The sequence below is a fragment of the Scylla paramamosain genome, chromosome 47 (assembly GCF_035594125.1).
Source record: "Scylla paramamosain isolate STU-SP2022 chromosome 47, ASM3559412v1, whole genome shotgun sequence".
Taxonomy (NCBI): Eukaryota; Metazoa; Arthropoda; class Malacostraca; order Decapoda; family Portunidae; genus Scylla; species Scylla paramamosain.
Window position 1 is genome coordinate 1,182,501 of NC_087197.1, and position 19,426 is coordinate 1,201,926.

At 40.8% G+C, this 19,426-nt stretch overlaps 3 protein-coding genes across 6 annotated transcripts in view; 1 reads left to right on the forward strand and 2 right to left on the reverse strand.

Annotated features, from left to right (window-relative positions):
• Window positions 1-3,948, reverse strand: part of LOC135094963 (protein OSCP1-like) — a 7,541-nt gene extending 3,593 nt beyond the window's left edge. Inside the window, exons 1-6 of one of the 2 annotated variants that reach the window (XM_063995509.1) lie at window positions 3,824-3,948; window positions 2,317-2,429; window positions 1,957-2,111; window positions 1,432-1,596; window positions 500-659; window positions 37-190 (exon numbers count right to left, since the gene is read on the reverse strand). In XM_063995509.1, the coding sequence (XP_063851579.1) occupies window positions 37-190; window positions 500-659; window positions 1,432-1,596; window positions 1,957-2,111; window positions 2,317-2,428 (746 nt within the window). In that variant the 5' untranslated portion in view covers window position 2,429; window positions 3,824-3,948. Of the gene's footprint in view, window positions 1-36; window positions 191-499; window positions 660-1,431; window positions 1,597-1,956; window positions 2,112-2,316; window positions 2,430-2,815; window positions 3,104-3,823 lie in introns of those variants that run through there. The other variant, XM_063995508.1, reaches the window with a different exon arrangement.
• LOC135094964 (ribonuclease P/MRP protein subunit POP5-like) lies at window positions 3,587-8,357 on the forward strand. Of its 2 annotated transcripts, none has more exons than XM_063995512.1 (5): window positions 3,587-3,633; window positions 3,820-3,950; window positions 4,865-5,034; window positions 5,821-6,005; window positions 8,159-8,357. In XM_063995512.1, exons 1-4 carry the CDS (start codon window positions 3,614-3,616, stop codon window positions 5,920-5,922), a joined length of 423 nt encoding a protein of 140 aa, XP_063851582.1. In that variant the 5' UTR covers window positions 3,587-3,613; the 3' UTR covers window positions 5,923-6,005; window positions 8,159-8,357. The 2 variants fall into 2 exon arrangements, with proteins under 2 accessions (XP_063851582.1, XP_063851580.1); XM_063995510.1 differs by having other exon boundaries at window positions 5,821-6,001.
• Window positions 8,358-8,440: 83 nt separating this feature from the next.
• On the reverse strand, window positions 8,441-16,223 carry LOC135094961 (ABC transporter F family member 4-like). Of its 2 annotated transcripts, none has more exons than XM_063995504.1 (9): window positions 15,908-16,223; window positions 14,010-14,171; window positions 13,326-13,481; window positions 12,775-12,912; window positions 12,064-12,305; window positions 11,550-11,622; window positions 10,637-10,715; window positions 10,250-10,385; window positions 8,441-10,097 (listed from the first exon to the last, which is right to left on the reverse strand). In XM_063995504.1, the coding sequence occupies exons 1-9, from the start codon at window positions 15,980-15,982 to the stop codon at window positions 8,786-8,788; spliced, it is 2,373 nt and encodes a 790-aa protein (XP_063851574.1). In that variant the 5' UTR covers window positions 15,983-16,223; the 3' UTR covers window positions 8,441-8,785. The 2 variants fall into 2 exon arrangements, with proteins under 2 accessions (XP_063851574.1, XP_063851575.1); XM_063995505.1 differs by lacking the exon at window positions 15,908-16,223 and adding an exon at window positions 15,667-15,868.
• Window positions 16,224-19,426: the final 3,203 nt, after the last annotated feature.

A 19,426-nucleotide genomic window follows, 5' to 3' on the forward strand; every position in this document is an offset into this window, starting at 1 on the left:
TAAACAAATCTCTCTCTCTCTCTCTCTCCCACTCACATATTGGTGCCGAGAGTAGTGCCACGCTCCCCCACAGGGTCAAGGGAGCCGGGGGATGCTGGGGGGGCAAAGTCTCCATTGGGGGGGAATCTGAGGATCCCCACCACCTCCCCCTGCCCTGCCATCACCCGCACCACCCCTGGGACCTCATTGCCTGGGGAAGGAAGAGAGGGGAATGATAGAGAGGAAGAATAGATAGATAAATAGATAGACAATTGGTTAGTTAGATGGATAGATAGATAGATAAATAGACTGACAGATATATGGATAGATTGACTGATAGATAGACAGATAGACTGAAGATTAATTAGATACACAAAGAGATAGATCGATATTCAAGTATGTACATTTAATTACCCACAGTGCACAGGTTTTAACAATTTCCACCAATCAAATAGACCTGTATATTTATGAGCAACCATGTATGTATCTGTGTTTTATCATTAATCATTTATTCACTCACCAAAAGGTACAGGGCCAGGTGGAGGGAGAACCAGGGTACCAGTGGGTGTCTGAAGACCCTGCTTAAGAAACACAGAGACTCTAATCTTGACATCTTGAACAAAGGAGAGGAGAGCTAAGCGAGCAGCCCACACCTCTCCAGCTGGCATGTTTACGTAGGTCTGCAGGGAGCACACCAGAGGGCATAAGTGGTGAGAGAGAGAGGGAGAGGAGGTGTAGGGAGAAGGAAGAGAGGGAGATAGTGACTGGTAAGGAAAATATGTGTGGGAAGGAAGGGAAAGGAGGAAATGAGGTGGAATAAAATGAGAAAGTGTGAATGAATAGAGGAAAATAAAGAAAGAAATGTGATAAATGATAGGAAAAAGGGGAAAACAAGGAGGAAAGGAAGGTTTGGAATGGAAGAAAAAGGTGTAAAGACAAGGAAAGAAAGAAAGAAAGGGAAAGAGAAGGTGATGGGAGAAGGAATGGAGGGAAAAGGGAGGAAAAGGAGATGTTGGGAGAAGGGAAGGAAGAAAAGTGAAAGAAATGAGTGAAAATTTATAGGAAAAGAAGGAAAAAAGGGAGAAAGGTGTTGGAGGAAAGAAAGGAGGTGTGAGGAGGAGGAAAATGGAGAGACTGAGTGAGGTGTGGTGAAGAAAAGAGGTGTGAAAAGGGAGGGAAAGGAGAAGGAAGAGGAAGAGAAAAGGGAAGTGGAAGGAAAGAACAGAGAGAGAGAGAGAGAGAGAGAGAGAGAGAGGTATTTCTAGAGAAGGAAAAGATAAGTACTAGGATAAAGAGAGAGAAAAGCACACAAATAAATAAGAAAATTGAGGAAACAAACACTGAGATAATAAAATAAACACCAGAAAAAGGAAGCAGACAGACAGAATAGAGACAAAACACATCCAAACACACCCAAACACACCCAAACACACCCAAGCACCCATTACACACCTGACAAAAGAGAGTCAGGGCAGCCTCCACCTGAGCCGCAGCCTGGGGGAGTGTGGCGTACTCCCTAAGGGCATCAAGGTGGTTTAGGGTCATTAGCAACACCTCCCTGGGACACTGACAGGAGAGGAGCTGCTGTTTAAGGGCCATCACCATCAGGTCATACAGCTGTGGAGGGAATGGTGGTGAAGGTGGTGGAGGTGGTGGTGAGTGGAGGTGAAGGAGGAGGAATGAAGGTTAAGGAAGGAGAGAAATGGAAGTGTTGGAGGAAAGAGTGGGGGGTGATGGTGAAGGGAAGTGATGGGTGAAGGTGAGGAGAGATAGACAGACAGATAGATATACAGACAGATACACAGACTGATAGATAAATAGATAGATAGACAGTTAATTGAGTACATACAAATTAATCTCAGCTTACAAATTAACAAGGTAGGTAAATAAATCTCCAAAAAAAAAAAAAACAGGAAAAAAATGAAGAAAAACTCAATTCTTTCTAACAAAACCTAACCTAACCAAACCAAACCTAACCTTGTCCATGCTGGGGGGGTTGAGACGCATGATAGAAGCATGGGCCAGCTTGTCGAACACCGTCCTGAGAGATGGGCTGCTGTACATCTCCTGGGGCGTGAAAACCTCCTCCACAAAGCGGCGATTCAGCATGATGGTGATGATGTCGTTGCGGACTGGGGGGTAGTTAAGTTAGGCGGGTGACAGTGAGAGGAGTGTGTGGATGACAGGGTGAAGGGTGAATGTATCTGAGTGTGACAGAAGCAGAGGAGTGTATGAATGAGTATAGTAGGGACTTTCACCTTCACAAAATCTCTCTGTTTTTCCTGTAACCATTTCCACTCTTCCCATTCCTTCATCCCTACATGACCTCCCAATCACCTTTAGTGGCCTGGTTCTCTGGGATTTCCTGAGCTTTTAGCCTCTGGTCGATGACATACATCATCTCTCCTCCGAGGTTGAGGAACTGAAGGGGTAGGGCGCGGAGAGACATCCTGTAGGGGAGAGAGAGAGAGAGATTGTGTGTTAGAGGTAGGAGAGAAGTGAGGATTAAAGGGAAAGGATTTAAAATAGGAGAGAGAGAGAGAGAGAGAGAGAGAGAGAGAGAGAGAGAGAGAGAGAGAGAGAGAGAGAGAGTAAAGCAAAAAAGTTAGAACAGAAAGAAATGAAGGAGAAATAAGAACAGTACATGACAAACATCCCAACACACACACACACACACACACACTCTCTCTCTCTCTCTCTCTCTCTCTCTCCATCCTGAAAATCGAGTAATTACCAGAGAAACATTTAAAAGCCTTGAAACTATTAATTAAGAGACAAAACGCAACATTTCTCAGCGTCAGCATTTTCCTTTGTTATCTATTGGTCCTGTCATCACCTAGAGAAGAGTGAGCGTGGACGAGAAATGTGTGAAAAAGCTCAATATTTCCTCTTTCTTCTTGTCGCTCCCTCTGTCCGTCTCCTTTTCTCACTCCTGTTATCTCCTCTCTCGTTTGTAATGTCAGTGCATGTTGTCAATATACTCGTTTCTCTTGGGTATTTGGTTGTAGTTTTCGTATTGGTTTATTATGATATAGTTTTGTTATGTAGTTATTTCATTATTTTCATTATTATTATTCCAGAAGGGGCGGGTAATGTTTACTGGTTACCATGGCAACATCCCTTGTAAACAAACAGGTGTTAGTGTTATTCTAAACAATTTTGATATCCGATTTAATATATATTTCGAATTAAAATAATTGTTTTGTAATCTTCCATACACATTTAATTATAATTATCTTTTCCTGACATATAGCCAATGTCAATATCATGTTCTCATTTAATCTCAAGTTATTACTGTTCTCCACAATTTCATTTTAACAGACTATACATAGAAACACTGAGCCTTTGCCAATTATTATGTGTATTTTGAACACATTCAGCTATTTGTTATAAAAGGAAGCATCCAGATTATTCCCATAGCTAGAAATAATGAAATAAATGTATATTAAAGTTATCCAATAAAATTTACGGCTATGTACGTATTAATTTTCAAAATATCAAATAAATTCATAGAAAATAAAATTCTATTAAAAAAATAATATAGTGCAGGACAAATAGTGAAAATAGGTAAAAGATATTGAAACAGTCCCGGTTGCAAGATGCTCTCTCTCTCTCTCTCTCTCTCTCTCTCAGCATGGTCAGATTCAAGAGGAGGTTAGTTATTTTCATGGTTTTCCTAACTCATTTCCTCTCCAGGGTCATGAAATACTGCCAGGGGAGGCAAAATGGGCGTTAGTTTCATTGTGTGGTGTGTGGTGGTGTGTTAAATGTGTCTTCTGGTTATATCTTGTGGTTTGTACAATGTGATAAACGTGCACTCTCTCTCTCTCTCTCCTTCAGGTACCTGGTGGTGGAGGTGGTGCCGGAGAGTGGCTACATCCGGATGAACACCCTACATAAGGCGGTGCTGGAGGCTGTCAAGCGGTTGCACGGAGATTTTGGGGTCGGCGCTGTCATCCCTGGCTTTGGTGGTGAGGGTGGTGGTAGTAGTAGTAGTAGTAGTGGTAGTAGTAGTAGTAGTAGTGGTAGTAGTAGTAGTAGTGGTAGTAGTAGTAGCAGGTGTATTATTAGCTATTGTTTAATTATACCTGTCACACTAATAGATAAAAAAAAAAGACGTATTTTCTTGGTATGTAAGATTGTATGCATCATTGCTATACATTATTATGATTATTATGATTATTATTGTTATTTTATTATTATTTTTTTTATATTGTGTAGGTATGAACTTGTGGCTTGTTATATCTACAGACGGAACCAGCAATTTTCATCCACAGTCGTCAAATAGAATCTCAGCCATTTAAGTGCTAATTATTCACTGTCTCCTGTACTTTTCTCTCTCCTAGTTTAGCACACACACACACACACACACACACACACACACTATTTTCATTTTCATTTTCAGGCATCCAGTAATCTTTTTTGTACTTTTTTCTCACTCTAAGCTTGTGTGTCAACTTTCATCTCTTCCTGCTACACATGTACAGCCTCTTTCAAGTGGGATGTAAGACAGGGAGGAATAGACTCACAAAAAGCATAATAACTGTCCCATTCCATGTTACGTTCTTTAGGCAGGATGTATGATAGACAAAAACGAAAAAAACGACTAAAAAGAAAAAAAAAAATCTCGTTTCTCACTTACCCGTTTTCCTCCTTGTAGTGAAATGCATGGATCTGGAGGAAACAAAGCAAAAACAAAGTATTCCTTCCTGTCTTATTCCCTCGTTCAACCATGATATGAAAAGAGAAAGGGATAAAAAAATAAAAAAAAAACATGCTATTTTTTTTCACTTCTCACATTTCCTCAACATTGAAGTAACCAAGAGGAAACAAAGGCAAGAAACAGCAGTGCTCACTTTTCACTTCACTCTTTCCTCCTCCTCAGTGAAATACATAAATCCGGAGACCTCTCTTGCGTTCATCAGCACTGGACGGGGACCCCATCGGCTGGTGGCCTCGGCGCTGCCCTTCATCACAGAGGTGGGGGGCCGGCCTGCCACGGTACGCTCCCTCCACCGTGCCGCGTCCATGAGGCACGGCTTCATCTTCCTTAAGGTTTGCTGCTCTTGCTCCTCGCGTCCTTTTGTGCGTTGTGTTTTGTTTGTCTCATTCTGTCTTGTTTTTTGTTCCTTTAATTTTCTTCCTGTTCTTTCTTGTTCCTCTGTTTCTGTTTGTCTTCATTTCCTCCAGTGTCTTGTTTTGTTTGTTTCATTCTGCTTGTCTCTTGTTCTTCTAGTTTGCTTCCTGTTCTTTTTTTACTTTTTTCTTTTTTATTCTTGTTCTTGTTCTCATTTTGATGTTTTCTTCTTATTCTCTTATTTTTGTTCCTCTTGTTCTTTTCTTTTTATTTTCTTTTGTTCACTAGCTTCATCTTCCTTAAGTTTCGTTGTATTGCTGTTCTCTTTCTCTTGTTCCTCCTCTTCTGTCCATTTTCCTTCTCCTCTTATTCTCTTTTGTTCACTTCCTGTTATTCTCTCATATTCTCATTCCCCTGTTCCTTATTCTTTTCTTTCTTTCTCTCCTCTTCTCTTCCTCTTATTCCTCTCCTCCTCCTATTTCAATTTGAGATGACGTCTCATATTTCTTCATTCTCTCTTCCTATTTAATTTTCAACAGGAATTTTTTTTAAAGCAACTTAGGTCTGTTTAGTGTTTATTTTTTGTTTTATTGTATCTGATTTTATATGTAGTCAAATCCCACAAACAAATATGAGAAGCTTAAGTGACTGATATTTTCTTCTTATTTAAGGTTATTTGTATTGAATTAAACACCAGAAACACCAAAAAACAACATATATTTTTTTCTATAAGTTTTTCTACTGTAATTAAACCATGAACACAGAAATACAATGAAGAGAAACTGAAGCAATTGGAGGAGCAGCTGCCGCCCAGAGAGAGGGAGCAGCTGCAGAAAGAGAAACGGAAGACTCTCGGTGCCAGATGACCCTGATTGGTCCTGTGGTGGTGACCCGAGACAGTGCGCTCGCTGGCCGTCACTGCTGGTTCCCGTGACGTTAGTGAAAGTAGGTGTGTCTCTTAGATTGCTCCTGCTGGTGTCATTGTTTGTGTTTTATTATTGTTCTCTTTGTTCATTTTCTGTTCTGTTTGTCTTCTTTCCCTCTTTTATTCTTGTTCTTGTTCTCATTGTTGTTTTCTTCTTATCCTTTCATTCTTGTTCCTCTTGTTCTGTCTGTCGTACTTTTTCCTCTTAATCTGGTTTTCTTTCTAACACTGTGCCCTCTAGTGGTGACGTCAGTGTTGCTTGTTGGCTGTCACTGCAGATCCCTGTGATGTTAGTAAAAGCAGGCGTATCTGTAACATTCTGCCTTCTGGTGTTCACTAATAGCTGTTTGTAGTGGGTTTATTTCATAGATGGTGACCAAAAAACAGTGTATATATTTGGTATCACTGCTAATCCTTGTGATGTAAACCTTTTCACTGCCATTGTCACTTGCTAATATCCAAAACTGTGGATGAAGAAGTTCGCAAGGACAGAAAGAACAGAGAGAGAGAGAGAAAAACAAAAGAATATGAAGTTAATTTTGTTTTTTGAGTCTGGGAACTGTTTAAAAGTACAAAAATAAGGGTCAATAATTTTACAGATGATCATGGGAGAAATTGTCTAGCAGTGAAAAGTTGTAAAAGTACAGTGATTTCTTAGATACATCCTTTGGTGGTGACTGATAGGAATCTCTCTCTCTCTCTCTCATTTAATTTCTTGATGTGTTGTCTTAAATATTTCAGGAAAGGTATGGAATTGAAAAGCAGATGTGTATTGAATCATAATATTAACATAGGCAAGGCAGGTATACATTACTATATTAAACACACACACACACACACACGTAAACCTTGACAATACTACACTTGCTACTATAATAGATGAGTAATCCGTGAAAGGCAACAGTTTGGAGAGGAAAGTTTACAGCATTCAGCCAAACTTGACCGCACCTGACGCACTACCACATGTCGTTGGCTGCCACTAGATCTTGTGCACTTATTAGACATCATCATTTCTTCTCCATGGCACTGTAGATAGGAAAGTGTCAAGCATTCAGCCCAACATCACACCTGACACTACCTCACGTCTTTGGTTACTTGCAGATCTGGTATTCTTGTCAAATGCACTCATCTGTTCAGTGTTCGTTGACTGGCACTTGTCTGGCACTTAATTTTTAACATATACATAATACATTAATTTCTTCAGCATTTATTCTCTAGCTGGTAACAAAGACACACGTTTCTTCAGCATTCTTGCACTGTGGCACTTAATTGTTAACATACACATTAAAACAGACTCATTTCTTCAGCATTTGTTCTCTATGGCACTTAACTGATAACACACACACACACACACACACTGACTTAAAAACACTCACTTCACATACACACACACTTAAGACACTCGCTTCACACACACACACACTTCTCCAGCATTCTTTCTCTGTATGGCACTTAACACAAACACACACACACACACGTCACTATTGCACTCATTACAATCATTTTTATTTTATTCTATTTTTTCAGCTCCTTTATTAGATATAGATTTATGGTCAATAGTTAGATGACCTCAACTCTTAAATGTTCTGAGGGGGCTTTGCTAAGTACAACACATCACGGCCTCTTACTTTGCTCACTACCTGCTCTTTACTTCCCCAGCATGTATTTTGTCAACACTTGTAAACGAACACCTATTGCATTTCTCCCTGAAAGGTTTTAGTCCTATAGCAAGATATGATTAACACAGAGAGGGTTTTCATTTGTATTTATAGATGGGAGGCTTAGATGTTACTTCACCATTAACTCTTTGACTGCCACTTGGTACACCTTTCCCTAATCACCAATCACTCTGAGACACCTTTACTTTTTCTACAGCCACCTCCAATCTTTGAACTAGGAAGAAATTGCAAAATGTGCTGTTTTTCATCGCTAGCTTTCTTGTATGTGGTTATAAAGTCTTCACTTATTGCTTCTGCTGCTGCTAATTGTCTGGTGTCACAGTGAAAGGGTTAACACAGGTAACACATCTCTGACTTAACCTTCTCACTACCAACAAGATGTAAATCATTGTCAACACTTAAAATGACAGTCTATTAACTCTTCTTGTGACAGGCAGCTTTTTAATTTCCTAGCAAGTAGTAATTATTGTCAGCACTTCAATGGCTCTCTACCCACAGGTTCTCCCAGAGTTAATGTTCCCCATCGGACAAGCCCTGGATGCCACACACTTCCTGGTGCAGCGTGTGTGTTAAACATTACAAGACCTGAGGCTGTGTTGAAGTAGTGAGCAAATGTGTCTTTTTGAGTGGCTGCAGTTAAAGGCAACAAACGACAATAGAAGAAAAAAGTCATTGGAAAGCAAGACTAGATTACATTGCATTACACAACTTCCAGCAACGTTATTGGAATGAGTTTGAGAATTGGTTATGGGTTGTGGGCATGTGTCTTTTTGTTATGAATTTCTTGCAAGTGATGTGGTGTGTGTGTGTGTGTGTGTGTGTGTGTGTGTGTGTGTGTGTGTGTGTGTGTGTGTGTGTGTGTCAGTATTTTTTGTGTACATATTTGAGGTCATGGTGTGCACTGGGTAGAGTTAGAGATGGCAGTAGTTTAATAATGCTTGTGTTTTGTTTAATAGTGTGTGTGTTATAGAGAGAGCGAGAGACTGATACATGTGTGTGTATTTATAATGATATACTAACACTGTAAACAATAAGAGGCAACAAACAACAGGAATCACTAAACAAAAATAAAACTGATTAAAAAACACAACAATTTTTAAATACTATTCCTGAGATATTTTGCCCTCACGTCGTCCAGCCACTGTCCTCCATCTTGGCCGCAGCAGTTGCCTTATCCAGGAGTGCTTGGAGGTCAGAAGGCAGTTCCAGATCATCGCTGCTCCTCTTCTCTTTCTTCCAGAGCCTGAACATCTCCCTCTTCCCTCCCCGCACTGGAGAAGACACCTCCCCTCCAACCTTTCCTCCGCAGTCATTTTTCCATTCTCTCAGCGCCAGATCCAGGTTGTCGTTGTCGCTGTCGTAGTCGCTGAGGTCTAAATCGATGCTGTCGTCATCATCGTCATCATCGCCCTCCTCCTCCTTGTCCTCTTTGGTGTTTTTCTCTAAAGATGTGATGGTGGTGTTTTGATTTGCTTTTTGTTTTTCTTCGTTTGTTATATCGTGCGTTTCTTGTTTTGCGTTGGGGTCTTTCTTCTCTTCGTCTGGTTCTGTTGTCTCTCCCTCTGCTTCTCCTCTGCTGCTCTCGTGTACTTCATGTCTATGTTCTTTTGTTTCCTTTCTCTCGTCTTTGCTCGCTTTTCCCTGTGCATTTGTTTCTTGTCGCACTTCTGTCTCTCTAATTCCTTGATCCACGTCCTTCTCTGCCTCAGTTTCCTTCTCCTTCAGGTTTGTTTGTTCGTCAGTTTCCGCCTTTTCGTTCTTTGCGTTCCTCTTCTCCGCCTTCCCTTTGTGTGCTGAGCGTCGCCTTTTCATCTGCATCTCCTTAATGTATGCGTCCAGCTGGTCCAGGGGCACTATCTCCTCTAGGTCATCATCTGTGGGTCTCTGAGGCTGGTGGAGGTCTGCGGCAAGGAGAGGGATGTCTTCCTCTTGCTCCTCCTCCTCCTCCTCCTCCTCCTCTTCCTCTCTGATAATTTCTTTGTGACTCTTATTAGTATTGTTTGTCTTGTTCTGATCCTTGCTCTTCTCACTCGTGCTTTCATTTTCCCTATCGTTTGTCCTGTCTGTGTTTTCCTTCGTGTCTCGCTTTGCTCCGCTGCCCATGTTCCTATCACCTGTGTACTCCTGTTCTCCAGTCGGCTGTGCCTCTGCATCCCCGCCATCACCCGTCTCTCTCTGCACAGGAGGCTGAGACGAGGAAAAACGTCCAAGGAATTTCGATAATCTGGGGTCACGAGATGCATCTTCCTCCTTGACCCACGCTAAGCCCCCACGACCAGCAGGGGGTGTGTACCCCTCCATGAGCTCCTGCGTGGCCAGTGGAAGGTCCGACATGGCCTCCTCTGCCCGCTGGTCGCTCCCCACACTGGTGTTTCCTTGCTGGCTGTTCTGGTCAATAAGGCGACGCTCCAGTTCGTTTACACGGTTCACGAGGACCCTGGAAAGATTGTTGTTGGTGGTGCTGGTGGTGGTGTATGTACCTCAAATTCTAACCTCAAAGTGTATTTCAACTACACACAGACTAGTATAAACATTACTCACTTGCACCTCACCCACACCAGAGGGTAGCTAGGACCAGCAGCAACTGACCTGTTGGCGGAGCGTTGGGTGCGTAGGGCTCTGGAACGCTGGCCAAGGGCATCCACCAGTGCCACACACAGGGAGCGCAGGTCACTCTCCGCCAGGCCGCCCACTTCCCCGCGGTACTCCTGCAGAAGCTCACTCACTGCAAGGGCCAGACTGAGGCTAGGATCATGAGGGCAAGCAGGATATGTAGAATTTTTGAATGAATGTTTATTTGTTGATAGGATGTGAATTCAAGGAAGTTCTAGTGTGTTTTTTTGTATTCTTACTGAAGTTTAGTCATTGAAAAGGTTGAGGGAAAGATTGCTCATTATATGTTAGGGATGAAAAAAGTAGAGAACGTGGTGAGATGGAAGAAGAGAGGAAAGACAAGAGGAAAACAAGAAGAGGTACCTTGCTTTGGGGTGACGATGAGATTTTCCGAGGTGCCAAGCTTGACGGATCCCTGTGACCGACATCTCTCCAGGGCTGACTGTTGCGTGAGGGGGGACAGTGGTCAGGGTTGAGAGGGTGACGGACAGACAGACAGACAGGGAGGAGAATGCCACTAGAGCCTATGTCAAGAAACTGGGAATATTGTAAGATAAAGTTATATACAGCTTTCAAAATTTAAGTTTCTAAAGAGGTATCTAGATATCTTGTACGCCTTTCTTTATTTTTGCTTCTCTTTCCGTCTCCTTCCTTCTAAAACTGTTCTTTTTTTCCTTTTCTCCTCACAGTTTCATCCTTTTCTTCCTTTGCCCTTTTTACATCTCAATATTCCTTCTTTACATCTTACAATTGTTCCTTTATTTTGCTTTTTTCTTCCCTCTCCTTCCTTCTTAAATTGTTCTTTCTTTCCTTTTCTCCTCTCACAGTCCCTTTCCTTCCTTTCTTTGTCCCCTTCAAGTCTCAATAGTCCTTCCTTATTTCTTACAATCATTTTTTTTTCTTCTCTTTTGTTCTTTCCAAAATCATCATTCTTTTCTCTTCTTCCAGTTCTTACTTTCCTTTCCTTCTCTCTAAGTCACTCAACATGTCCTTCCATCACCCAATTCTTTCTGATAATTCCTTCTATCTTTCTCTTTTTTTACCCTTTGTCACTCAATTCCCACTTTCATTCATGCAAACCCAAATAATTGCCTTTTAACTTCCTTTCATTTATCCTCAATCTCAATTTTCTTTCCTTATACATTTTCTTTTTCTTTTTTTCCCCCTTTTTGATGCCCTTGGCCAGTTCCCCTCTTATATAAAACAAGAAAAACACACAAGCTTTTGTTATATATTATTCCAAGTATTACAGTGGCATCCTAATACATACACTTACCTTGTATTTGAAAGAATTGCTCCTAGCCAGGGTGACCTCCTCCTCAGCCTGTTTGAGTCTCTGCTGCAGGTATCTGAAGGTGTAAAGGTATTAGATGGTCTGGTATGTTTGCTGTGTTATCTTCCCAGCTTTTAATAGGGTCTGGTGGAAGTTAGTGGGGTTTTCAAGGGTGTTTTCATGGTTCTGGTGAAATAGAGGAAGTAGCCATCACTGAGGTTGCCCTAGTCATTCATTCATTTACCTAAACATAAAGGAAAGTGGTAAAATAAAATGAAAAAAAGTTAAGATACAAAATTACTCATACGTATAAAGGAAAGGGATGAAAAGAGGCAAGTGGAAGAAAAATTCATTCATAAAAAAAAATAAATAAATAAAATAAAAAACAAAAATCTCATACAAAACCATTCACACATGTACACAAAAATGAATAAACAAACAAACAAAATAAAAACAAATAAAAAAAAATAAAAAAAAAAAAACAAAAAAAACAAAGAGGTTAGTGACCCAAGCTGACCTGTTCTCCGTGATAATACCATCGAGGTCAACAATACGCTTGGGAGGCACAGGAGCATTAGCCGAGGACGATGCAGTGTTAGTGGTGCTGGTGGTGTTAGCAGCAGGGTGGTGGGGGGAGTTGAGGAGGGTGTTGAGGATGAAATTGAGGCGGTGGAGTTTGTGGTGAGTGGCATCCAGCTCCCTCACCAGCTCCTCCCGCTCCTCCACCAGGCCCCTCACATCCCCCTCCAGCGCCTGGCACTGCGGAGGCACCCATAGTGTTAGGAGCAGTGCCGTGGGAAAGGAGAGGGTTAGAAAACATGCCAGAGGGGAGGGAAAGTGTTAGGAAGGATGGAATAGTATTAAGAAGAGTGCCAGAGGGAAGGTGAAGTGTGTAGGAAGAATAGAAAAATGTAGGAAAGAGAGAAAAGTGTTAGAAAGATTGACATTAATTGGTAGTCAAAATTACTGAGGTTTTCAAGGGTGTTTTCATGCTTCCAGTGAGAGAAACCCCCATGAGAACCTGTCCAATCATCTCTGTGGGCATTGAAAACTTGAAAGATGTTTAAAGATACAAGGCAGAGAGAGACACCACCACCAACCCTTCTGTGTGTCAGTCTGCTGCTCAAAAGTGCAGGGGCATGACAAGGAAGTGTTATAATGCCATGCCACAGTTAACCTCCCTCTCTCTCTCTCTCTCTCTCTCTCTCTCTCTCTCTTTCTCTCTCACCTTGGCACTGAGCTCCTCCATCTGTGATATGAACTGCTCCCGCTCTTGCAGTGCCAGCTGGGTGAGTGCCGTGTTGGCCTGGCTGCCACGCCGGCCCTCCCCACCTCCCCGCCACCGCTGCACCTCCTCCCGCAGCACCTGAAGTGAGTTAAATGTGATAAAATGAAATGAAAAAGTTACGTACGTGATTTTTTGTTTTGTGATGACTATTAAAGTTGTAATTAATGTGATATGATAAAATAGAAGTTTATGTATTTGATGTTTAGTTTGTTTTTGAGTATTGTAAATTATAATTAGACATATGACATAATAGAAACGTTATCTATGTGATGTTTTGCTTTGTTTTACGACTTGTCTATTAAAAATTCTTCCAAGTAAAATGCAATGTGAGAAAATGAAAGAGTTTGAGATTTTGGTCCTTTCTCATCCCAACTATTACAAATTCTTATAATTAAACACACAATAAAATAAAAAATTGCTTATATGATATTCCGTCTATCCTTATCTCCCTCCCACCCCTCCCTCCCTCCATCCATCCATCCCACAATCACCTTGGTGTCGGCCTGGGCATCATGCAGTCGACACCTCAGCTCAGTGGCCTCCTGTCTTAGCATACGGTTCTCTTCCTTAGCTTGACACAACAGCTGAGCCAAAGTGCCGTCAGCTCCACTTAGCATTGCAGAGCGCCCAGGGTCCCCCAACGCTGCCTGGGGGGGGGAGGGGGAGCAGAAGAGAGTGGATGTTATGGTCTGTGTGGGAATGTGTGGATGAAAGGAGTGAAGAGCTGGGAAGAAGTGGATTTGTTTAAGTTTGTGTGTATGTAGAGGAGTGGGTTTGTTAGTAAGGTGTGTGTGTGTGTGTGTGTGTGTGTGTGTGTGTGTGTGTGTGTGTGTGTGTGTGTGTGTGTGTGTGTGTGTGTGTGTGTGTGTGTGTGTGTGTGTGTTTTATGTTTATGTGATTGTGTGATGGTTCTTTTTATTCTGGGTTAGTTGTGGTGGTGGTGGTGGTGGTGGTGGTGGTGGCTGCAGTAATCTTTCTTTTATTAATCTAAACAAGTAGTAGTAGTAGTAGTAGTAGTAGTAGTAGTAGTAAAAGGTAAAGATCAGTAGTGGTGGTTCATGAATAAAAAGCAACAGCAAAAGTAATATAAGTAACAGAACAAGTATTAGTTTATGCCTCAATTAACAAACCAAACACAAACTCAACACCAAACAGAACCACCACCACCACCTCACCTTTGCCGGGGCCAGGGTTGGGGAGCGGTGCAGTGTTGTGCCTCCACCCTGTTCTGCTAATGTTCGGAACTTGTCCCTCTCTCTCTGGCACTCCTGTAGCTCAGCCCTCAGGATGCCCACAGCAGCACTCTTGCTCTCCACGGCACGGTGCAGCACGCCGACCTGGGAGGTGGAAGAGAAGGAGGTGGTATTATAGAAGACAAGGAGAGTAATAGCTCTACGGGGACTGCCATGTGTCAGCCCAGTAGCTTCCTGCTGTTTCCCTTACTTTCTCTTGTTCTTGTGTTCACTAATTACCAGTGTCTAATTATCAAAATTTTTCATCCCTATTTCCCGATACGCATCACTAATTATGGTATTTATAAAGAGATACACTTGTTTCATTGATAAGGTTAAGTTTGATTAGGTTACCTACTTGCACCTTTAAATAAGACATACAAACATAAGAGTTGGTGCAAGAAGCCACCAGTCCTACACGTGGCAGCCCCTGTATGAAACATGCCTGCCTATCATTGCCATCCATAAATTTGTCTAATCTTTTGAAGCTCTCTAGTGACTCAGCACTAACAACCTGATTACTGAGTCTATTCCATTCATATATCACTCTATTTGAGAACCAACACCTTCCGATCTTTCTTTGAAATATAATTTTATTATACTTGAACCCATTATTTCTTGTCATATCCTGAATACTGACCCTAAGGATTGTGTTTATGTCACCCCTGTTATATCCCCTATATCACTCAAAGACCTCCATCAGGTCCCTCCTTAACCGAGCAGGAAGACAGTGGCTGTGTGGGTGTAGTGTACAGTGTGTTGAAGGGTGTTGCTAGTTGGGGCGCTGCTTGGGGGGTGTGGCACTCAGGTGGGCTTGATAATAGATGGCAAAGATTGGCTGGTGTGCCTGTAACAGTGGTGACCAATCAGCTTCAATTCCAAGGTATTAAAAAGCCTCACAGGAAGCCAGAAGAGTTTCTGCAGTGTCTAGCCCACAGCTTCTGTGTGATGCTGCAAGATGCTCATTGAGTCTCTGCACCCCGTGAGTGTTGGGCCACGTTCTTGTTCTCCTGGCCAGCCGTGCTAAGACTTGTGGTGGTGTGAGGCTTGTGGTGCCTACATCACAAGCTGGGAATATCCAAGTGACTCTGTGCCCAGCGTGTGAGTGGCCAGTGACGTGTGTGTGACGTGCTCATGACTCTGCCTCTGCCTCTGGTGTGGGGAATGTGGTGCCTGTGGTGGCCTGTGAGTCACAAGATAACTGCATTCTGTTCTCTGGTGGTGAAATATACAACTGTGCTGTGAATGTAGTTTTTGCATGTCCTTGCCTTGCACTGCAGCACTACACCAAGGCCTTCAAGCCACTTCCACCTGCACCATCACACCTGGTGACAGGGCGAGTGCTGTCCTGACTACTGCTGCTTCTGTGTGAGTTGCTGCAGGCCCAGTGAGTTTTAGCAGTGGCTGGCCAGCTGTGGGTGGCGGTGAGTGGTGGCTGCTGCAACGATAACTTGAGAAAGAGGCACAACGCGAATACTAGACATTTGTGATGGAAAAAGGTAGAAAATCAATTAATGCAGTACACATCACCAGAAAACAAGACACGAGAAATTTGTTGGTTGGGAACTGAAAATGAACCTTATCTTGTTACAATACCAACCTCAACACAGTGGAGTTACGATAAGCAAGGCTGGTATTGGTCAGTTCCTCGTAATAATCTGCTACTTGCCTGACTAACGAGCACTTGATAAAACCACCACGAATATTTGACTACACTAATTGTCTTGATATTATGATTTACCAGCACACTTTCCTATCTTAGCTGCCCTGACAGTCACAGGAAAGCATACACAGATAAGCTCCCCCTACTACTGCCACGCCACCTCTCTCTATCTGCTCACCTCGTTCTTCAGGTTCTCCAGCTCCTCTTCAGGTGTCACTATTTGCAGGTGCTTGGGTCTGGTCCTGCCACTCATTATGAACAGGTGTCGCGCTGAATAGGTGTGAGCAGGTGTGGGAAGAACCTTCTGTCAACAAACCTCCTGAGAGAGAGAGAGAGAGAGAGAGAGATACAACAGCTGAGTGGCGGGGGATTTAAATATCTTAGCGGGGTGTTTAAATGTCCTTTGGGTGTTTAAAGTCTCTAATTGTGGATTTTAGATTGATTTTCTGTGCGAAGGAAGAAATAAAGGAAGAAATGGAGGAAGAAACGAAAAAAAAATTAAATAAATACAAGAAAATTGATGAAGGAAACAAAGGAAGGAAAAAGGAAAAAGGAAGTAATACATTAAGGATGAAAGAAAGGAATGCTATACGAGAAAATGAGGGAAAGAATATAGGAAAAGAGTTGTAAGAAAGGGAGAGAGAAAGGAAGGAAAAGGGAAGAGCAAGGAAGGGATGTAGGAAATGAAAGACGTAAGAAAGGAAAGAAAATGGAAGAAAAAAAATATTGGAAAGGAAATAAAGAAGAAATGACAGGAAGGCAATAAAAGAGGAGGGAAGGAATGTAAGAAATGAAGGAATGGAGGAAGGACGGATGTTAAGTGGATGCTGCAATGTGGATATTTTGAATCCTCGTCTGCTTCTGGCGGGAAATTTGAATGTTTAAGATTGTGGATGATAGATGCAAGGAAGGAAGGAGGGCAAGAGAACAGTGGGAATAGAAAAAAAAAGGGAGGAAGAATGAAAAAGGACAAGTAAAGGGAAGGAAGAAAAAAAAAAAAAGGAAGGAAAGAATGAATGAATGAAAAAGAAAGGAAACTGATGAACAAGAAAAGAAAGGAAGGAAGGAAGAGAAAGAAAGACAAAATGAGATAATAACACAAAGCACTGGGTAATGAAATATACAAATCCTTATGTGGATAACTTTTCATTTTATTAACATTATTATAAGTGAACTTATATTAATAAAAATAACAAACTACTACAATCATTAAAATTTGTACATATTCAGATTTTTTTATTCCAAATTTTCCTTATCTTTGAGGGAAAAAAATGGGCAAAAAAAGGAAAGGGGAAAAAATGAGGTAAGAGATAGGAAAATAAAAATTAATTAATTTTAACTTACTGAAAAAAAAGCTTTCTACATATTTTCAAATTTCTTTCTTAACTTAATGGATGAAAGAATGTAAGGAATATAGAAGATAAGAAAACAACAGTAATAATAATAATAATAATAATAATAATAATAATAATAAAAATAATATAGTAATACTAATAATACTAATAATACTAATAATAATAATAATAATAATAATAGTAATAATAATAATAATAATAATAATAACAATAATAATGGAAATTAACTACAGTATATATATTTATCATACACTCTGAAGAATCCCATACACTTAATTTTTCCATCTTTTAACTATACAACTGTAAAAAAAAACTGAATAAAACTGAATAAAACTGAAAAAAAAGAAACATTGAAGAGATTTATATGTAAGAAAGTCAATAAAAAGAAAATTAACATACACTCCACTGTCTCCCCTCACTTTTTTTTTTTACCTTACAGAAAATGGAAAAAAGAAAAAAAATTTAAAAAATACCAGAAAAAAAAAAGTTTACTGAGAAAGCTTAATATCTGAGAACAGAAGGAGGTAAGGATGTAAGCAACCTGTCAACACCACACCACAACACCACACTATTACCAGCATCCAACCCAAACTATACCACTGCTTCCATATTGACCTATCCACATCACCCACACCGCTCATCCACATATCCACACTGCTATCCACTCTGTCACATCACTTGTCTATCCACACATGTACTGTTTATCCACTATATAGCATCCTTCTGTCCACATAATCCACAATGCTTAACTATTCCACCCATTCCACCCACATGATGATGATCTGCAGTACCATTATCCACGTCTATCCACATATTGCCACCAGCACCACACTAATCTCATCCACATCCACTCCATCACCACTACCACATCTGCACCACACCGCACCACAAAATACTACTCCACCACCACCACATCCACACCTCTGACAGACAAACATACACATATTTTGACCATACATATTTAGAAGCACAGAGAAACAACAACTTAAGTATAAAAAATTAAGATTAAATACTAAATCATAACATGTACAAAATCGAAAGGAAAGTAAAGCATACGTACATTAAATTATACAAGTTACAGTTACTCCATTGTTGCGGCAAATCACCATTGCACCGTCGTGAGGGATTAGAGCGATGTGTGATTGCTGGTCACTGCTGAATCTATTTACCAGCTCGTTAAGTGTGAATTGTCGGGAAAATCAGCCATTTCACTGTGATGCATAACAATTAAAAGTACCAGAAGTAAGCCATGAAGTCTTAATAAGCTTCTAGAAGAACGTAAGAGATAAAAAGGAATAGGTCTCGCAATTTCTACCAGATTTAACCTCCCTGGCACTGTGAGAACTGTTCACAGGAAGGAATGGGAGAGAAAAGAAGGAAAAAACAAGATTAATTTCATCCTTACGCGGCAAAAATATTTACAAAATCTTTACACAAAAAATAACATCCAAAAAAATGGTTACAGAAAATAAAAGCGAAAGTTTGTGTAGCAGCGAAAGGGTTGCTGACTGGATGTGGCTGTGGAACAAGTGAAGATGTCCCAGAGTGATTGGTGATTAGGGAAAGGTGTATCAGGTGGGAATCAAAGGGTTAAGCTTGTTATGGTTTAATGGGTGTCTGTTCTGTTTGTGTAATGTGGCGTTTGGGAGGGTACAGGAATAGTGACTTAGGTTAGGTAAGAAAAAATGTGTTAAGTAGTGTTTTGGAAGAGTAAGGAGAAGAATTGTGACTGGTTAGGTTAGGTTAGGTTAGGTTACGTAAAAAAAAAATGTTATGTGATGTTTGGAAGAGTAAGGAAAAGAACTGTGAATGTTATGTTAGGTTAAAAATAAATGAATGGAAAGAGAGGAAAAAGTCAACTATGATGTGGTGTTAGGAAAGAGTTAAAAAAAAAAAACAGTTGTGATTAACAGGTTAGTTTAAAGTTAGGTTAAGTTCAATAAAGGAAAAAGAGAGAGAGAATAAACAGAAAAAAAAACAGTAATAAATGAATCAATAAAGAGAAGAAAGAGAGAAGGAAGAGAAAAAAAGAAAGAGAAAAGGGATAAGAAATAAATCAATAAAAGGAAGAAACAAAGAGAGAATAAGTAAAGAAAAAAAGAAATAACAAATCAATCAATAAGGAGAGAGAGAGAGAGAGAGAGAGAGAGAGAGAGAGAGAGAGAGAGAGAGAGAGAGAGAGAGAGAGAGAGAGAGAGAGAGAGAGAGAGAGAGAGAGACTAAACCAAAGCAATCCAATCCCAAGAGACTTCTATAACTCAAATTCTCTATAAAGTTTACAAAATACGTCAAAATTCAAATATAAGAAGTTAGTACAATATAACTTTTTCAAACCCCTCCAG